Raw genomic sequence first — 19,484 nt, forward strand, 5'->3', positions numbered from 1 at the left:
CTGCAGATGCACAAAGACAAACAGACATGTGGGATAACTCTGACAGCGGTTCTGAGAGTGATTGCTCGGGGTACTGGCTAAGAGCACCTGTTGAAAGGACTGTGAGAAGGAACCTGGACCATGAGCAACACCCTGCATCTCAGTCATACCAGACCAAAGAACCTATTAGAGTGACAACAAACACAAAAAATGGACATTCACCTGTGCAGACGATGGAAGACATACTGACTATGCCTGAGCATTCACCATCCGTCAGCATTGAACAATTCGAAGAGGAAACTGGGAGAGAATGCTCACACCTGCCATGTTCTCTGAGAGAGGAGATGGAAGAAATGGAAGTGGGTAGTGACAACCTATCTGAACCCAGAGGGTCTGGTGAGGAGTGTGAAACTCATTCGCAGTCTAACGTACAGGTTCAACCACCGGGACATACTTGTACGGACATTAGAAGATCTACCCGTCACAGGAAGCCACGACAGTTTCTGACTTATGAATCACTGGGTAAACCCTCAGTGCAGTCACATGCGGCAGTTAATCTAGTTGGGGAACGCACAGCACCACAGTTACCTGCCACAACCATACCATTATACACTGTATTTCCATACCCACCATTGGCAATTGTGCCGCCCGTGTGTATGTCACAGTCACCAATGTACTGCACCCCAATACCATACTCACCATACCAGTATCACGCATCACTGACCCCATCTGCATACACACCACCCCCACTGCTTGTTTCATAACTAGTTCTTGGACTGATAAGAGTTAATAAGAATTTGAGAAGCAAAAGTTTAAAATGTCATGATTTTGTGAATGTTGGGAGCCATTTTATTTTTGTCAGGGAGTGTGTGATACCCACTAATGTGTGATCACATTTATGTGAATTAATTTAAGTAATTTCACTTTCAATGTAAGTGATATTTCCATTTGGAAATGCCCTAAATAACTACAGTAATTGTAACAGGAAACTTGGTAACTACCCTGGGATATTTGTAGCGGACGCTTCATTTTTATACCAATAGGTGGCAGTGTGAGACCATGGTTTGGCCTGTTGTTAGCAGCCTGAAGCGCATGCTCCGCGCTGTTTTCTCATAATGGCGGAGTATTCAGGAAACGGCAAGCCACATCTCCCTGTCTGATCATTTCTTTCCTGTTTACAGGTTCGTATTGTGCCCGAAATAGAATATAATAGCAATCACATCCATTATATAGCATAGACTAACCATTACAGTTGGAAAGTGAAAGCGTACAACATTGTGTAGTACAGTAAATTACACTTTTGTAAGTATTTGCAGGGCTCGCAAAATCGCTAGCCCGACGTCCTGGGGCTAGCGATCTTTCCAGTCGGGCTACCAAAATCTATCTCTGCCCTGCCCGTCGGGCTATTGTAGGAAGGAAAAATATATGTCAATGCTTTTGCATTCTTTCGGAAATGTAGCTGGGTAATTATGTCATTGGCATCGATGAGCCACTGTCAATATGTGACATATTGAAATCGCGTTTGAATTTGCGCTTGTTTTTTGCTTTCACTTTGCAATCGTGCGAACTGTGTATAGAGAGCGACAGCACTGATCTGTGAGTGATGATAATTTGTGCACCAATTCCTCTGACATCGTCTTATTAATCATTAGCTTACTATGCAAACATGACAAGTGAAATCTCCCGCAGCTTAAACATGTGAGAGGTTGATCGCGCAGAGAATCGCTGAGCTTATGTGTGTGTGTGTGTGTGTGTGTGTGTGTGTGTGTGTGTGTGTGTGTGTGTGTGTGTGTGTGTGTGTGTGTGTGTGTGTGTAAAAGCAGCAGGATATATATTTTAGTTCTGCTGAGCCAAATAAGACAGGTCAGGGTGAAGAAGTGACAGCCAAAGAAAAGCTTACCACAAAATGGAAAAGTTATGACAAATCAGACTATAAGGCAAAAAGAAAGTGCAGCTTTATGGTTTCATGGACAAAATAATTTCTGTGGCTGCAATATGACGAGCTAAATAACCAGGGCTGCACATAAGTGGTCCGCAGGTGCGCATTCGCTGTCAAAAAAAAAAAAAAAACGCGCACAAGATATGAAGTTGCAACGGCTGTTTGCATACATAAGATTTTCTGGAGGAGGACAGACATTTGTTTAGAACTCTTAAAGATGTCGAAGAAGCTCCTTAAAGCAATTACTGTGATGTTCCTCCACCTCCAAACGAATGTCAGAAGGAGTCCGAACCACAAAAGAAGCACGTATTCTCAGAAAAGTGGTTGCAGGAGGTGAGCTGGCTTCAAACAAATGATGAACGCACAGATGTGGTGCGGAATGTGCCCTGAAAATCCCACTCTAGCGGACAAAAACAGTGCTTTTTATATGGACGCAAACGCGCGTTGCAACTTCTTATCTGGTGCGCGTCTTTTATTTTGACAGCGAATGCGCACATGCGGACCACTTATGTGCACTCGTGTAAATAACATAATGTTCTGCCGGGTGTGGTGTTGGTTTTCCCTTGATTTCTGAGTCGACAAGCGCCTTTGTTACTGGGACCAGTCATTTTAAGAAAGGCCCACATTAGAACCCATGAGAAATGCAAGAAATGCATTATTGCTCAGTCTGCAATATCTTTCCCAGAACAAACACCAATTGCAAATAACATACTAAAAATAAACCTGAAAAATCTGTTTAGAACAGCGTACTATGTTGCAAAGAGTGAACTACCACTGGCACAATTTAGCAGTCTTTGCAAACTTCAAAAAGCAAATGGCCTCGATCTTGGTTCCACTTGCCTCTTACCCGTGACTTCAGTGGAAATTTCAAATTCAGGATCTGACACAGACTGATTCATGTCCTACACAGTTCTTACAAGTTCATAGAAATTTCTGTTCAATTAGAACCAAGTGTTTGAGTTGATGATTGTAATTTTTATACAATGTTGTAATTTGTTTTTCAACAATTTTTTGATTAATGTTTTGTTTCCTTTACAATATTATACTTTAATGTATAATATTGTAAAGGAAACAAAACATCAATCAAAAAATTGCTCTCTTTTTTATTCGGGCTGCTTAAATTTATTTTGGGCTACCAAAAACTGAAGAGTCCCTGCCCAAAGGGCTACCAGGGATTTTGAAATTTTGAGACCCCTGATTTGTTTACGGCTTTAGCAGCATGCTAAGGTTAGCATGTTAGTTTGGGTCGCACACCTCCTATGCTCTGTGATGTTAGTGATCGGCTCCACCGTTATTCTGTATTGTTTTAGTATCTTGTTTCTGCCATAAAGTGTTTCCGTGAATTCAGTGCACATGTCAAGATGGTGCTGATTATACCATTCTTTCAAGCTATTTGAGATTTATAGATTTGTCCTGTTGGAATTCATTTTGAACCAAGTCTTACAAGAAAATTGGTCATGTTTATAACATTGGAATGTGTTATGGAGAATGTGTGTGTGAGCTATGTTAAGAATAAGTAAATACACAGTTGTAATACTGTAAAAGTAATGAAAGGAGTGCATAATTGTGAATTTTAATAAATAATGGCGGAGTATTCAGGAAACGGCAAGCCACGTCTCCCTGTCTGATCATTTCTTTCCTGTTTACAGGACACATATATAGCTGTCTACAGGTGCTGCCACCCGGTACCTGTAACACTTACCTGCCCGTTGGTCTGGGGGTGGTATGGAGTGGAGACGGCATGTTTAATATTCAGCATGCTGAAAATGCTGTTGTTGAGCTGCAGTGAAATGAGCAAACTTGGCCTAAATACATCATATCATATCATATCATATCAAGGTATGAATAACACTTTCACAAGTTTTACATGGTTCACAAACTCCTTTCCTTGTTCAGTGATGATTTTCCTGACCATGCCAAACGTGTATAACTTAGAGGTCATGATTGCAGAGACCTCAGCTGCAGTTGGACTTAAGAGGTTCTGCAATCACCCACTTAGTATACACATCGGTCATTGTCAGGACATATCGGTTCCCTAGACGTGATTCCGGGAGTGGTCCAATTAAATCCATGCCCAGCTCCTCCCAAGGTTCTTTTACCTGCAGGTCACAGAACTTATCAAATTAAAATTTAATGCTACCCTGCAGCACAAAAGCTAGCATGAAAATAAAATTGGTGTTGGGGGATCTTTATGAAAATAGTATATTTAAATCATATGGAAAACTTGAAGAAGAATTTGATTTACCTAGACAGGAATTTTGGAAATATCTGCAACTAAGACATTTGATGGCCAATACATGTGGTTCATTCGCAAAGTTCCCTTTAAGCTGCGACATTCTAGAGGAAATAAAAAAAACCTTTGGGCGTGGACAAGAGGCATCAGCTTATTACAAAATGCTTTTATTAGCTTCTGATCCTAACACACTGTCCCTCAGAAGAACGTGGGAAATGGACTTAAATCTCAACTTTACAGTGGAGGAATGGAATGGCATCCTCAGGAATCTGAAAAAAATGTCACGCGAATTACGTTCAAGATTGGTTCAATTTAAGATTTTAATTAGAGTATACTGGACACCCTCACGGTTGCATAGGGTGGGTCTAGCGACTGATGATACATGCTGGAAATGCCAGCAAGGAAGTGGCACACTTTTACTTTTGCTTTGGCGGTGCTCCAAAGTCCAAGATTATTGGATTCATATTCACACTGTAGTAGAGAAGGTTGTAGGTCAAGGGGTCCCATTTATGAACAGTCTTTATGTATTAGGAGACCCTTCAGCTTTGAGTCACTTATCCACTCCTCTTGCTCATTGGGTACAAACGGCGATTATGCTGGGGAGGAAGCTGCTGATGAAAGAGTGGAAGGCCTCATCGACTCCTACCTATCTCTTTGGGACAAGTGGCAGCTTACAAAAGATTATCATATAGACTGCTAAATAGACTGGACGACTATAATGATAAGTGGGCTAATTACTTTTTACATACAGGTCAGTGACGTATCCGGCTAAAGTAGTTAAGTTCGGACTAAATAGGATAGCTGTAATCTGGTCTATGTGAAATGTTGGCATCACTTTTTTTTTTTTTTTTTTTTTTGGGATGGAAATATGCATTGATGCTCAATTTGTTCTGTTGTTGTTACTGGGAATGTCCATTCTGCTATTTTTTGGGTGGTTTTTGTTTTGTTTTTTTGGGGGGGGGGGGGGGGGGGGGGTCTGGGTTTTGTTTTTGGTTTTTTTTGTGTATATTAAAATCTAATAAAGTTTGAGTCATAAAAAAAAAAGAAAATGAAATTGGTGAACAGGCTTTAAGATGTACCTTGATGGGATCTAATGCTGGTGCCACAGTCTTGATTGGGTCATTCATCTGGCAGCGATGACAGCATCTGACCTGAAAGATGTATCCCAAAAAATATTTCAAGGATACCGTAAAACAAGTTGATGTAAATTAATAACAATTTTTAAAAAAACAGACACACACACACACACAGAAACTAATGTTGATATGTAAGTGTGAAAGTAAAGACATGGTTCTGATTTATCTTGTTAACAGAAATAAGGACATACCCATTCACCGATGTCCTGGTTCAATGTTGGCCAGTAATAGCCAGCAACTACCCTGTTCCGGGTACCTCTGACACCATTGTGGTTCCCGGTACCAGGGTTATTGTGGCATTCCATCAAAACCGACTTCTTCTCCTCCTCTGACTAGAGATGGCACGATACCACTTTTTTATGTCCGATACCGATACCGATATCATAAATTTGGATATCTGCCGATACCAATATGAATCCGATATAGTGTTTTTTAATCAACAAAACAGTTTTTTTTAAATATCTTGCTGCATTTTGTATAAGTTCATACTCAAGTTTAAAACAACAACTACACTAAAGCTATTCTGTTATACCTGTATGCAAAAAAAAATGTTTAGCTTACTAGGGTATATATATTAGACTTAATAGTCACTATATACAGTAATTGACTTGTATTCATTTTACATCAAATTAAAACTTTGGGTGTCAGATAATTATTTATTAAAAGCTTTTAAATGAGAATAAGAAAGAAAAGTATGTCTTTGTGCCCCCTTTTCCCTGTTAATGCCCTATCGGCCCCCCTGGCTAAACTTTGCTAGATCCGCCCCTGCACAGTTACCAGCCGTCAGCTATGTAGAAAAAGATCCTCGAGTAGAAAGTAATATTACAGTTTTTTCTGAATGCTTAAACCCTAACTGTGATTCCTGTAGCACAATCTCTAAAACTATTCAGACTTATAGCAAAACCACTCACTGAGTTTGCAAAACTAAAAGCACAAAAACTGCTTTGCACTCAGTTTGCAATTTTGTAACACACACTTTGCAAAACTGTAGGCACAATTCACTGCACAACACTCAATTACCAAATTTCCAACACACTCCTAGCAAAAGTATACACATGTATGGCTATCATTAACACTAATTTGCCAACTGTCTGGCACACTTTCACATGTGAAAACTCTTTTAGATAATTAGTTCACTTTGCAATCAGCCTAAGCACTATAATACAAGTAAGCTGTGTGTGCGGAGTACAATGGAGGGAGCAGAAAGAGTGAGAAGTAGAGGAGGCCGAGGAAGAGGACGTGGAGGTGAAGAAGTAGGATGAAGAGGACGACAAGGACAAGGAGGAGCAAGAGGAAGACGAGGAGGGAGGAGAGGAAGATGAGGAGGGCGGAGAGGAAGGGTAGGAAGAGTAAGAAATAGAATTGCTGATGACATCAGAGCTACAATAGTGGACCATGTAATGACCCTGAGGGTAGCTGGCCAACGGGTCCAGCCTAACTCGAGCCGCTACACTGTAGCAAGTACCATAAGGACATCTTGAAATGAGAATCGGTTAGTACAGTCACTTCGCACAAAGATTTGTAGCACTGCCATATGCCAATGAGAAACACACCAATACCACTGATGTAAAAATACTGAAATTGTTACTTTACAGAATTGCTAGATGACCAGATGCTGGGGCAGAGGAAGCATGTTCACTGCAGACCAAGTAACCCATATAGTCATTATGGCGATTGCAAATAATCCTATACTTGGAAATAAACACTTGTGTTTGTTTTGATGTGTTTGAATAAACACCAGTACTTGAAGTTTGGATCCCTCTATGCTTATGGATCTATGACAGAAGTATGAGCTCAAACTGACATAGCCTACCTTGTGCACAGAGAAAGCAAAAGCCAGATGTGTTTTGTATTCATACCATCAGTGTGCAGTTGGCGCATTGTGTGCTTAGTAGATGATGGCTTGTGTGTACTGTTTGATACGGAAACACCATTTTTACGAAGGTGTGAAGAGTTAATCTAGCTGTGTTTGCTTTTGCAAGAGAACTACAATGTTTTGATTATTGGGTGACAGGTTTTCTTATTTGTGTGAAGAGTTTTGCAAAATTAGCCAATAGTTACAAAAAATGTGCTTAAGCAATCAGAAAAAACTGTAAATAAATTCTAACAACAGCTTATCAAGCTTAAACGTGCTGCTGTTGTTCAGCCGCTGGTTTCCTCTTTCTGGTGCAAAGTGGGCCAAAAACAAACAAGAGAGACGGACTCCCGACAGAAAAGCCGATCAGCTGATCATTAACCAGTTTCATGATTGAAGTAGCAGCAAGAAGAGGCAGTCGCTTGTTAAGCTTAACGCAGGAATGCTTTAAATTCAGAGATGGACTTACACACTTGCTTTACTTCTCTCGGGGATAACTTTGTCGGAAATGAAATGCCGGGTTGCTAGCGAAGCTCCACATGCTATCCAGACCACCGACAGGTCCCGCATGCCACAGCCGCTCTATCACGTGATGCATACTGCTCCGACATGCTAACGTTCTGAGTAGGGATGGGTATCGAAAACCGGTTCTTGTTGAGAGCCGGTTCCCACTGTTTCAATTCCTTGGAATCCTTTGCCATTTTTGCAAACGATTCCCTTATCGATTCCAGTCGCCCCGAATGACGTCACCACGTTGCGGAGCGTCATTTACCTGGCAGGAAACACGGCGCCTAAGCGGCTCAAACGCTCAAAAGTTTGATTATACTTTATGAGAACCGATGACAACAGGGCAACTTGCAAAGTAGATATTTCATTTAAGGGAGGAAACACTACGAATATGCAAAAGCATTTGCTCACAAAACACGCGATGACACGCGTTTTTAATTCCGCTCCGGACTCGTGACTCTCAACCCAGCAGCAGCGCTAACGTTTGCACGTCCTCTCCCGTTAATGCGGCAGGTAAATAATCAACTAACAGTGCATATTATGTTAGCGCAATCTGCCTTATTACAAGACCTGCCATTACTGTACATGTAGGTGACCATGATGAGAGAGACAGACAGAGTCTGGCTGGCGCTCGCTGGTAGTTCTCGCTGCAGTCTACCGGTAGCGTCTCCTTTCAGGCCAGGATAGACTAATGTCACCGAGCAGTGTCTAAGTTTGTGGTCAAAGCCTTGCACCCATTTGCCACAGCAGATGCCCCCGATTTTTGGTAAGTGAATGTGTTTAATTGTAGGCAGGGACATTACTGGATATTCTTGTGTAATTGCCACAGAACAATTTATGTTATACTTTGTTATTGCTACAGAAGAATGTTGCAGCTTTAAGGCAGGGATGACTCCTGGAGTTGCTTTCTCACTGCATATGCTTTATTTCACAATCAGATCGATTCGATAACAAAAACATACAGCAGCTCCTCTCCTACTCCTAGCCCTTCGCTGCGGTGGAAAAAAGAACAACTTCAATCCCCTTCAAGGAACATACGTACAAAATAGTTTTCCTGATACACCAATGGGGCGTTCAATGCCATCTTGTAAATATGAGTACTCTGGCACAGTAACAGTTCAAATGAAAAATACACCAGAGCAAACAAAAAAAGAAGTGTGGGGTACCTTTGAACCAATGAACAAAGTATAACAATTTATACTTTTTAACATAACCCGACCCCGTCAATATGTGATATGTCTCACAAGAATATTTATTTTATTATTTTACATTTACAATTTTTTTTTCCTGGGGACCCTGTGACACCCCATTGAAGAGCCGTAGGCTGTGGATCTCTCAAGATCTCACTGTTGGGTTTGTAAGGCCATGTTACTCCTAAATTTCTATCTTGTTCAAAAAGAAGATATAAAACAAAGCTCTGAGCTAATCGACCTTAGTGTTCTCCTTTTTTAAAAAAAAAAAAGAATCGATAAGAGAATCGATAAAGAATCGAATCGTTAAACAGAATCGAAAATGGAATCGGAATCGTTAAAATCTTATCAATACCCATCCCTAGTTCTGAGGCGAGTTACGGCTTGTTGCAAGTTTTGTGAGGTGCTTTCGTGATATTTAATGGATCGGATTACATTTTTTATTTTTCTCCGATATCCGATCCAGTAATTTAGGTCAGTATCGGACCGATACCGATACGTAATATCGGATCAGTCCATCTCTACCTCTGACATGACTACCAGGCGCATGCACTGCATACTGGGGCCAGTGTAGAAGAGTCTGTTGTCTGTTATAAGATGAAAATGAAAAAAGCTAAGAGAGTTGCTGACGACATTAAATAAAATGTCTGATAAAGTTTGGGACAATGTATCGTACTGCTACTAGCTAGCATGACGGAGTTTCTATACAGCTGGGTGGGTGCTATGATGTTACTGATGTAGAACTTTATTTTGTTCATAAGGTTAATTATTAGAGTTGCCAACCATCCCGTAAAAAACGGAATGGTCTCGTATTCAGAGAAAATATTACGCGTTTCGTATTGAGGTGAAAAGGAATGCAGTTTGTCCCGTACTTCAGCTACAATGAAAAAGATACACAGCTGCAGTTATTCTGCGTCTTTACGCTGCACATCTGCCTCTTCTTCTCTCATTCTCTCCCCCCTCCCTCTCCTGTTGCTACTTCAATCATGAAACTGATCAATGATCAGCTGATCGGCTTTTCTCTCGTTTGTTTATCGCCCACTTTGCACCAGAAAGAGGAAACCAGCGGATGTAGCGCTAAACAGCAGCACGTTTAAGCTTGATCAGCTGTTGTTAGAATTTATTTAATATTAATTTCTAGTATCAGCTGATGTTTGCTGGAGCCACAGCTGTAAAGCTGCTGGTCATGATGTCGGTTTGAATATGTGGTGAGAGGGAAACATGAGGATGAAACCAGGAGATGTCCTTACTGAATCATCAGAGCTGAACAGGTGATGGAGAAACAGGTTTACCTTTTAGGTGACATGAATGAGTTGAAGGGAAGTTATGAACTGTTTCTGAGAGACAAATAACACCAGGATCCTTTTTCCGATCGGGTTTCTGGTACGGATCGGGTAGCGACACCCGACACAGGTATCGAAGCTTTGACACACAGGACACATCACTAACCGACTGTAATTTAACTTTCTCAAATATCTAGGAGTTTGTAGCGGCGTTGTATAGTGAGGAAATCCGTGTGCCTGCTGAACTTGCAGCGGGACTTCCAAGCTGTGTGTGTAATTTAACACTTTTAGTTTAAGGCTGTTTTTGCATCAGTAGAAATTGTTGTGAATGTGTCTCAAGGGATTCACACATACACACAACACAAGTGGAGATCAAACAATCACCGGTGTCACGTCTGCACAGCTGTTCTATATGTGAGCTGTGGGGCGTAGCCGGGCGTGCCGGGGTGTCTTAAAGAAATATCCACACGCCACATATGGAATATGTAACGGTGTGGAGAAATAGTCTCTCACTAAGAGAACTAAGAGAACCAAAGTTACTCCTTAACCGTACGATTAGTTCCTCAAAGTTTGGTCTCCCTTGCTTTTTTATTTGCCAGATGAATTGTCCCAATTGTTGAGAGGGGCCAGTTGTCTTTAGTGTGCCTCCAGGTAAATTGGAAGTCAGCACAAAGGATGGGAGTTCACTTTTGTCTCTTATTTTTTGAAATCTGTGGGGGGTTTTCACTCAGGTGGGGGGGGGGGGGTGTCTTTCTCTCCTCCTTTTCCCATATATGTGTTTTGTTTGTCTCCTTATTTATGAAGAAGGGGTCCTTTTATGATCTACAAAGTACTTTTATTATTCAATCTTAGCCAGCCGGAAGAACAAGAGTATCTCACCGCTTCTTAGCTCGCATGCCCATGTTAACAGATAGGGCCACCTTGTGGTATGGCATGAAACTACATTAATTTACAGCAACAGCTGCTGATCATTACAATATGTATCTGTAAATGTACGTAATGATTTGAAATGTATGGGATTCTGTTTGTTTTTCACTTTGTGCTGTTAATGAATAAAAACTGTTGAATCATAAAGAGGTTTGGATAATTAGCACATTCCCTAGAACTGTTTCAGCTGCTCGACAGGCTTAATTCAGTGCAATGTACAACAAAATGAAAAGAAGTGTTTTTAATGTTGATAATCACAGGTTCCCATCTGTTTTGCACCAGTTTTTAATCTTTCTCAGAGTTCGTGTCATCAGAATTGTCAAGGCTAGAAACTGTTTTCAGTAAGTTCAAACGTAAGTATTTAAATAAGAGACTGTCTGAAAAGGTAGCATTCATTAAATTAGCGCAGGCTTCTTCTGACCTATCGCAACAGTCCACTTCACTGTACACTGAAACGGACAGAGGGGCTGCTCTCGCACTGCTGGTTGAGTCATTGGAGCCTCAGGCAGAAGTCATCTTTATGGCAGTAATCTTTTGAAGAAGCCTGTATATAATTACACTTTATTTAAAGTAAACAAGTTTACATATAAAATGCACATACACATACAATTACATATACAAAACCATGAGCACATACAAAAAGGAGAAACAAGGAGGAAAATCTAGCATCTGAGTCCACACAACGTTCACAAGACTTACAGTTTTAATTCGTTCCAGGGGAAAACTTTCCCAAGTTTCAGGTCCATTGTTCGTCTTCTCCGCAGGTCTGTAATGATATGTTTACTCACCACATCACTACTTATCATCTTTTGTTCAAGTACTCCTTTGGCACGAGTTTTCCAAATGTGTATTTATTACACACATTACTAACCAAAAGAGTCTCCTTTTGTCGTCACACATTTTTTCTATAAACAAACCATATTTAACTGCTTTAATATTAACATCCACATCATAGCCAATCTCTGTCATCTTCTGCCTGATCTCAGTTGTCCTATAACAATCCAATAGAAGATGTTCTAGGGTCTCATCTTCATCACAGTCTGTCATAGGACATTTCATGGTGGTAACAAAGCAACTCCATTGTACCACCGCTCTCACAGGGAGGCGCCCGAGCGAGATGAGCCATACCACGTCTCTCATGCTTTCAGATAATAATTTGTCTTGTATATTTTTAACTATTGAAAGGTTTTCATCTTCATTTGCATACTTATATTGAATTACACCTTCATTTTTGGTTTCATTAATTTTTTTATAGATATTTTTTGTATTATCTTGGAGAATATTTAATTTATAATTACCATCTCCTTCCTTTAATACTAAATATTTGTTACCCACGTGGTACATTGAGCTTTCTGCAGTGAAGTTCTTGACAAAAATAAGTTGCAAACACATTCAGAATTTGAGTGTGCTGCATGTCATGAATAGTTGCTGCTTTGGATGCAGGTCACGTGGAAGCCAGACGAGGGAGACGTTGCGCAGAGAATAAAGCGGCGACAGTAACCTGAGAATACGGTGTCATGTCTGCCTCAACACTACGGTCAGTATATGGCCCACTTAAAAAAAAAAATTAATAAAAAAAAAAACAAGAAAAACCCCACCTACCGCAACTACTGCAGAGCTGTATCACACATCAAAAGCTTTTCCAATACGGGTTCCAAGTCAGATTGACCATTTATATGAAAAGAAGTTTGATAGAACTTGACTAGACAAACAAAAGAGATAGGATCAGCTCTACAGAGAAGATGGGTGGCCCTGAAAAGGACCTTTGTTGCAGTTGTTGTTGTTTTCAGTGCAGTAAGCTTAACCACCAAAGCCGTACAGAGTGCGGCCCTGTCTCTTGAGAGCGTACACCACATCCATGGCGGTGACGGTCTTTCTCTTGGCGTGCTCGGTGTAGGTGACGGCGTCGCGGATGACGTTCTCCAGAAACACCTTCAACACGCCACGGGTCTCCTCGTAGATCAGACCAGAAATACGCTTCACACCACCACGGCGAGCCAGGCGGCGGATAGCTGGCTTAGTGATGCCCTGGATGTTATCACGAAGCACCTTACGGTGACGCTTTGCGCCTCCTTTGCCGAGTCCTTTACCTCCCTTTCCTCTTCCACTCATTTTGGCTGTTCAGAAACAAATGTGAGTCGTTGCTTGACGGACTCCTGAATTTACATCTGATTTGAGGACGTAAAAGAAAACAGGAGTGCTTGAAACTACGGCCATCTACTGGCCTTTGGCGGAAACGAGGAACAGCATGACTGTGCCTGGGGTGCAGTAGCTATGGGGCGCCGTTTGTAAAGTGAAACATGCTGAAATTAACGGCAACATTTTTCCACATTTAGCTCAAAAACAAGTAATTTTTTACAACATTTAGTAAAATATTTGTAACTTTTCATATTTAAAACAGATTTTTAAATGTTAAATCTAAATGTTAAATATTCAATCTAAATGTTAAATCTAAATATTATATTTAAATCTAAATGTTAAATCTAAATGTTTAGGCTAACATGCAAATTTATTGCACGGATCCGCGGAAATACCAAAATAAAAGCTTTCTGAAAACCTCCAGTGCAAAAGTGTGCCGGTAGTGGTCAGACACGTTCTCACTCCCAAAGCGTAATAATTTTCTCTAGGTGACAAATTGTCAACATGTTATGCTTTTGGGTACCCAACACGTTCCTAAATTATAGCATCGGAAAAAGGAGAGCTCAATCTACACATGTTCGTTCATTTTCTAAAGATCGATTTGGAAAACACTATTTTACGTCATTTAACTGCTAGTAAAGGTTAGGAATAAGGTTATAGTTAGGGATAAGGTTAGGTTTAGGGCTGGAACACATGGCTGGAACGTCTATTATGGCGGGACCGTCATTCCACTGGAATTCAGCCATAACCCGACCATGAGAAAGCACGTCCGGCGATTTAGCTGAAAACATCGGAAGATCCGTTTTGTCGGCCATCCAAAGGTTCAGCAGTAGTGCACTCTTAGCAGCTGCAGTCTCCACTTCACAATCGCTGCAGCACATGTCCAGCAAAATCGCTGGACATGCTCGTAGGCAAGAAGTGAAGCAGCACATGGCGGGGAGAAGTGAGGAGGAGAACAGACACAATGTTGCACCGGAGGTTTTCGGGAAGCTTTTATTTTGGTATTTCCGTTGATCCGTACAATAAATTTGCATATTAGCCTAAACATTTAGGTTTAACATTTAACATTTAGATTAAGATTTAACATTTAGATTTAAATATAATATTTAGATTTAACATTTAACATTTAGATTTAAATATATTTAGATTTAATATTTAACATTTGATGAAAAGTTACAAATATTTTACTAAATGTTGTAAAAATTACTCGAAAAAATATGTTTTTGTAAGGTTTTGAGCGAAATGTGGAAAAATGTTGCCGTTAATTTCAGCATGTTTCACTTTACAAACGGCGCCCCATAAGTAGCTGTGTACTGTACACGATATGAGATTGAGTACTACATGTGTCACAGAGACAATCCAACAGTTTATATCCAGTTAATATCTTTATTAAAGGCCAATAACCAGTGGTGCCTCCAACAGAGCCAGAAAAGGGGGGAAGGTCATGCCATGAAATATTATTAGTTGTCCCCAGATCAAATAGGTTGTTAATGAGGTTTTACCTTGAAACTCTGAATACCAGAACTTCCATACTTCCAGAATCAATGTAGTTTTAGAAGTGGCTTTAGTACATGCAATAGCATTCACAGATGATCGCAACAGATTATTCAGAATGTCAATACTATATTTTCTGACTTGAAAGTGGCAGCGAGTCATTCTCTGGGGCGCTATATCTATGATCTCTACTTGACTGGACTGATCTGGACAGCTTCACAGTATAATTTTTCTGTATGTTATCAATGTTAGTGTCAAAGTCTGAAGACAGTTTGTGCAGTGAGATTAGTTTAACAGAGTTCCCAAAAGTCAGCTTCAATGCAACATCAGCGATGTGGCCTAGGTATTGGATCAACGCCAGCGGAACATGACGATGCTGTGTTTCCATGCTCAAAGTTAGTTCAAAGAATTGTGTTAAATTGTTAGTTTTTTATACATCTTTGGGGAGTGAAAAAAAAAAACAAACAACCGCACCTGTGAACTGAACATGAACTGTGAAAAATATCTGATCCATGTTAGGCTTATTGTTATGTACATTCATAGTTTATAGCCAATTTAAACAACTCTAAAGGTACTTTAGAGCAGGGGTGTCACAGTCTTCTTCTACTGTAAGTAATGTAAACTTATGTGTAGCAGGAAAGAATTGGAAGTACTGGTGCTTAGATCAAGTTACTGGATGCCACCTTCATGCCAAGCATATGGCTTCTATTATATAAAAAAAAAAAAAAACTGTCTTGTACTGTCTTGTATGAGGTTAATGTTATTGTAAGAAAGGAGCGCGCTCTCTGTGTGAGTGTGTTGGCTCTGAAAAGAGCCGTTGTTTGTAGGAGGGCGTGCAGACAGCTTAAGCCCTCTCTCCGCGGATGCGGCGAGCCAGTTGAATGTCTTTGGGCATGATGGTGACCCTCTTGGCGTGGATGGCGCACAGGTTGGTGTCCTCGAAGAGTCCGACCAGGTAAGCCTCGCTGGCCTCCTGCAGAGCCATGACAGCTGAGCTCTGGAAGCGCAAGTCGGTCTTGAAATCCTGAGCGATCTCGCGGACCAGGCGCTGGAAGGGCAGCTTGCGAATGAGCAGCTCGGTGGACTTCTGGTAACGGCGGATCTCGCGCAGAGCCACGGTGCCGGGCCTGTAACGGTGAGGCTTCTTGACGCCTCCGGTGGCCGGGGCGCTCTTACGAGCGGCCTTAGTGGCCAGCTGCTTCCTGGGGGCTTTGCCGCCAGTGGATTTGCGAGCGGTCTGCTTGGTTCTTGCCATTCTTTCTCTCTTTAACTTTCCTGCGTTTAAAACAGAAAATGTAACAAGCGGAGGAGACTCGCCGCTCTTAAAGTGTGTGACTGGCTGTGACGCGGTGCCGCTGCGGCTCGTGATTGGTGAGGGGCTCCGCGTGATGCTGAGCACCGCTCAGAGGAGCCCCGCCCCGCCTAAGTGTGCGCTGCTCATTGGAGGAAGGTGCTTTGAAAAGGCGCGCTGCCGCGAGCCTGTCTGCGATTGGTGTGTGACGAAGCCGCCCGCGCTCTGCGGAAATATAAGCCAGGCTCGGCGCCGATCGGGCCACATTTCCTTTGAGTGTTGACACTGCGAAGAGAAGGTTCAAAATGAGTGGGCGTGGCAAAACCGGAGGCAAAGCCAGAGCTAAGGCTAAGACCCGTTCATCCCGTGCCGGGCTCCAGTTCCCCGTGGGTCGTGTCCACAGACTGCTGCGCAAAGGCAACTATGCGCAGCGCGTGGGTGCCGGCGCCCCCGTCTACCTGGCAGCTGTGCTCGAGTACCTGACCGCTGAGATCCTCGAGCTGGCTGGCAACGCAGCCCGCGACAACAAGAAGACTCGTATCATCCCACGTCACCTGCAGCTGGCTGTGCGCAACGACGAGGAGCTCAACAAGCTCCTTGGCGGAGTCACCATCGCCCAGGGTGGTGTGCTGCCCAACATCCAGGCCGTGCTGCTGCCCAAGAAGACCGAGAAGCCTGTCAAGGCCAAGTAAATGCCAAAGCCTCTGCTTCACGCACGAAACCGATAAACAAAGGCTCTTTTCAGAGCCACACACTTCTTTCTGAGCAAACATCCTCGTGTATATGGAAATGTAGTATTACCTTATTCTCGTGTGTGTGGGGGGGGGGGGTCTTTCGCCTCCCAACCAGACCTTCAGGTTGTTTTAATTTATTATTAACAATATAAAATTATGCACAATGAATTACTAATGTAAAAATAGTTCAACAAAAGTGCCCCTAGCATCCTGGAGCACTTGTGTTGTCTTTTGTAGGTGTTTTGGAGTTTTTACGTGTTTTGTCTGTAGGGGCCACCGTAAATATACTTTTATTTATTCACTCCACATGAAATGTAATAAATCAACTATAATAAAATCCAACTATTCACATTTCAACTTTTAACTATTTAAATTTTCAGCTTTTTCCTTTTACAAATTTAAAGTGAAACAACACAAAACACTGCAAACCACAACACAATTAAATAGAAATTATAATATGAAAATAAAAAGATGCATATTCTCTGTCATATGGACCTGCATGAATAAACTTTGTCCCTGGCTCTTTCTCTCTGTCCCTCCTGCTCTGTTCACTTTCTGATTGTGAAATGTGAGCCATGATAGTAATACAAGCTGCAAGTGTTATGAGAAAAAAACAAACCCAAAAAGTATCTTATCTTGCTTTGACAATAATGCTATTATTGTGAATAAGAGAATGTTGCGTGATTGTGAGGAAGGAGCTCTGGCGTGTTGCTGTGGTGGCTCTGAGAAGAGCCGTTGTTGAGTGCGAGAGTGTTGGCAGCTCACTTCTTCTTGGCTGCTGTGGCCGCCTTCTTGGCTTTGGGCTTGGCGGCCTTCTTGGCGGGGGCTTTCTTGACTGCGGGAGGCTTCTTGGTGACCTTCTTGGGGCTCTTGGCTGCCGCCTTCTTGGGGCTCTTGCTGGGCTTTTTGGCCGCCACAGCGGGCTTCTTGGCCTTCTTGGGGGACTTCTTAGCTGCTGCGGGCTTCTTGGCTGCCGCTGGCTTCTTGGGGGACTTTTTAGCGGCTGCTGCCGGCTTCTTGGCTTTGGCAGGGGCGGGCTTCTTGGCTTTGGGAGCGGCTTTCTTTGCGGGCTTCTTGGCTTTGCTCTCGGTAGCCTTCTTGTTCATCTTGAAGGATCCGGAGGCCCCGGTGCCCTTGGTCTGCACCAGAGTACCCTTGGCCACCAGGCTCTTGATGGCGGTCTTGACGCGGGCCTTGTTCTTGTCCACATCGTAGCCTCCGGCAGCCAGAGCCTTCTTGAGAGCGGCTGTGGACACGCCGCTGCGCTCCTTGGAAGCGGCCACGGCTTTCACGATCAACTCGCCCACGCTGAGGCCCACCTTCTTCGGCTTGGAAGCCGTCGTCTTCTTCTTGGCCGCCTTGGCCGGGGCGGCGGCAGCAGCAGGTGCGGGTGCTTCCTCTGACATTTTCCTCTTTCCTTCTGATCGAGTCACGGTGCAGTGATGGCAACTCGGAAGCGTCACACTGCACTTAAACGCACCATGAGAACCGTGGAGAGTGAATGTAGCGCGCGCCGCTCTCGCGTGCGCCACGCAATGCTTCCGTTTGTGTTTCGTGTCTCGGGATCAAAGAGCTCAAAGTGAGTGTGTGAGCAGCACTGCAGGCCGACAGTGGAGCAGTCCACAGCGGACTCGTGTCTCCTCGGGCAGGCCTCGTGTCGGGCTCTGGTGCTCTCTGCTCTTGCTTTGTGGAGCCTCCAAAGCTCAGCGACTCAGTGCGGAGCTCAGCGCTGCTCGGCGGCTTTTTGCGCTCTTTTCTTTCCTAAAACAAAGGAGCCGCAGCACAGCTCCGTGAAAAGCCCTTTTCCAGCTCAGACACATGTTCGTTCGCGCACTCCGACTTAAAAGCAGCATCTGGTGAGCGCAGCTGTAGGACAAAGTGACGCCGCGAACTCCCAGCAAACACACCGATGCAGCTGGACGCCCACGGAGCAGCGAGTCGTCTGTGAGAGCTGCTCACTTCTAACCAAAGCACAGCGGCCTCGAGTTTCACTCACGTTGTTGTATATCAGAAATCACCATTAGTTAGTCACCTTACGGCAGCTCGCTTCCACACTTTGGCCCTGATCTCTTAGTCTGCATCAGTCCGTTTCCTTCCAGCTACAGTTACCGACTCTACTATAAACAACAACAGCGAATGAACACGTGAATACACACATCCACCAACTGATCACTAAGTATCTCAATGTGCAATACTCAATACCTGCTAAAAAACATCCAACATCTCACTATTAAACATTCTCTTTTTGTCGCTACTAGTCAAACGTATTTTTATATCTATTTCATTTATTTAATCAGAGTAATATTGCTGTTATTTTTTTGGCATTTATTTAATCCTGCTATGTCCACGTTGCTGCTGTAACAAGGTGAATTTCCCAGCTCTGGGACTAATAAAGCTTATCTTATGTCCTGGATAGCGACCTCAGTCTAATCTAGTACAGTGCATTTAATTATGCCCAGTATATCTGTGCTCCTTTTTCTGGAGGATTCTATTATTCTTCCACCCACTAAAAAAATGTAACCACAGATTGTTGTCCAAGATAAGTAAAATGCTGCACAATACCTCCCACCCTCCCATCGTGTGCTTGACCAGTCACAGAAGAGCGTTTAGTGAGAGACTGAGATGACCAAAGTTCACCTCTGAATCAGAATGGGTTTTATTTCCTAATGTTGAGCAGGTTTACAACATTAGGAAATTGCTTCGGTACTTAGTGCAAAACACACTGTAAGACAACACTTAACTAAACATAAAAAATAAAAGTGCTAAGCAGATAGATA

General features: G+C 42.6%; 3 protein-coding genes across 3 annotated transcripts; 1 reads left to right on the forward strand and 2 right to left on the reverse strand.

Moving 5' to 3' along the window:
- Nucleotides 1-12,788: 12,788 nt before the first annotated feature.
- On the reverse strand, nt 12,789-13,193 carry LOC113024750 (histone H4). The gene has a single exon (XM_026172050.1). It carries the CDS (start codon nt 13,159-13,161, stop codon nt 12,850-12,852), a length of 312 nt encoding a protein of 103 aa, XP_026027835.1. The 5' UTR covers nt 13,162-13,193; the 3' UTR covers nt 12,789-12,849.
- A 2,981-nt stretch (nt 13,194-16,174) lies between these two features.
- On the forward strand, nt 16,175-16,720 carry LOC113024747 (histone H2A). The gene has a single exon (XM_026172048.1). It carries the CDS (start codon nt 16,279-16,281, stop codon nt 16,663-16,665), a length of 387 nt encoding a protein of 128 aa, XP_026027833.1. The 5' UTR covers nt 16,175-16,278; the 3' UTR covers nt 16,666-16,720.
- A 532-nt stretch (nt 16,721-17,252) lies between these two features.
- Nucleotides 17,253-18,454, reverse strand: LOC113024746 (histone H1-like). Its single transcript, XM_026172047.1, has one exon. It carries the CDS (start codon nt 18,111-18,113, stop codon nt 17,469-17,471), a length of 645 nt encoding a protein of 214 aa, XP_026027832.1. The 5' UTR covers nt 18,114-18,454; the 3' UTR covers nt 17,253-17,468.
- Nucleotides 18,455-19,484: the final 1,030 nt, after the last annotated feature.

The sequence above is a fragment of the Astatotilapia calliptera genome, chromosome 6 (genome assembly GCF_900246225.1).
Source record: "Astatotilapia calliptera chromosome 6, fAstCal1.2, whole genome shotgun sequence".
Classification (NCBI taxonomy): Eukaryota; Metazoa; Chordata; class Actinopteri; order Cichliformes; family Cichlidae; genus Astatotilapia; species Astatotilapia calliptera.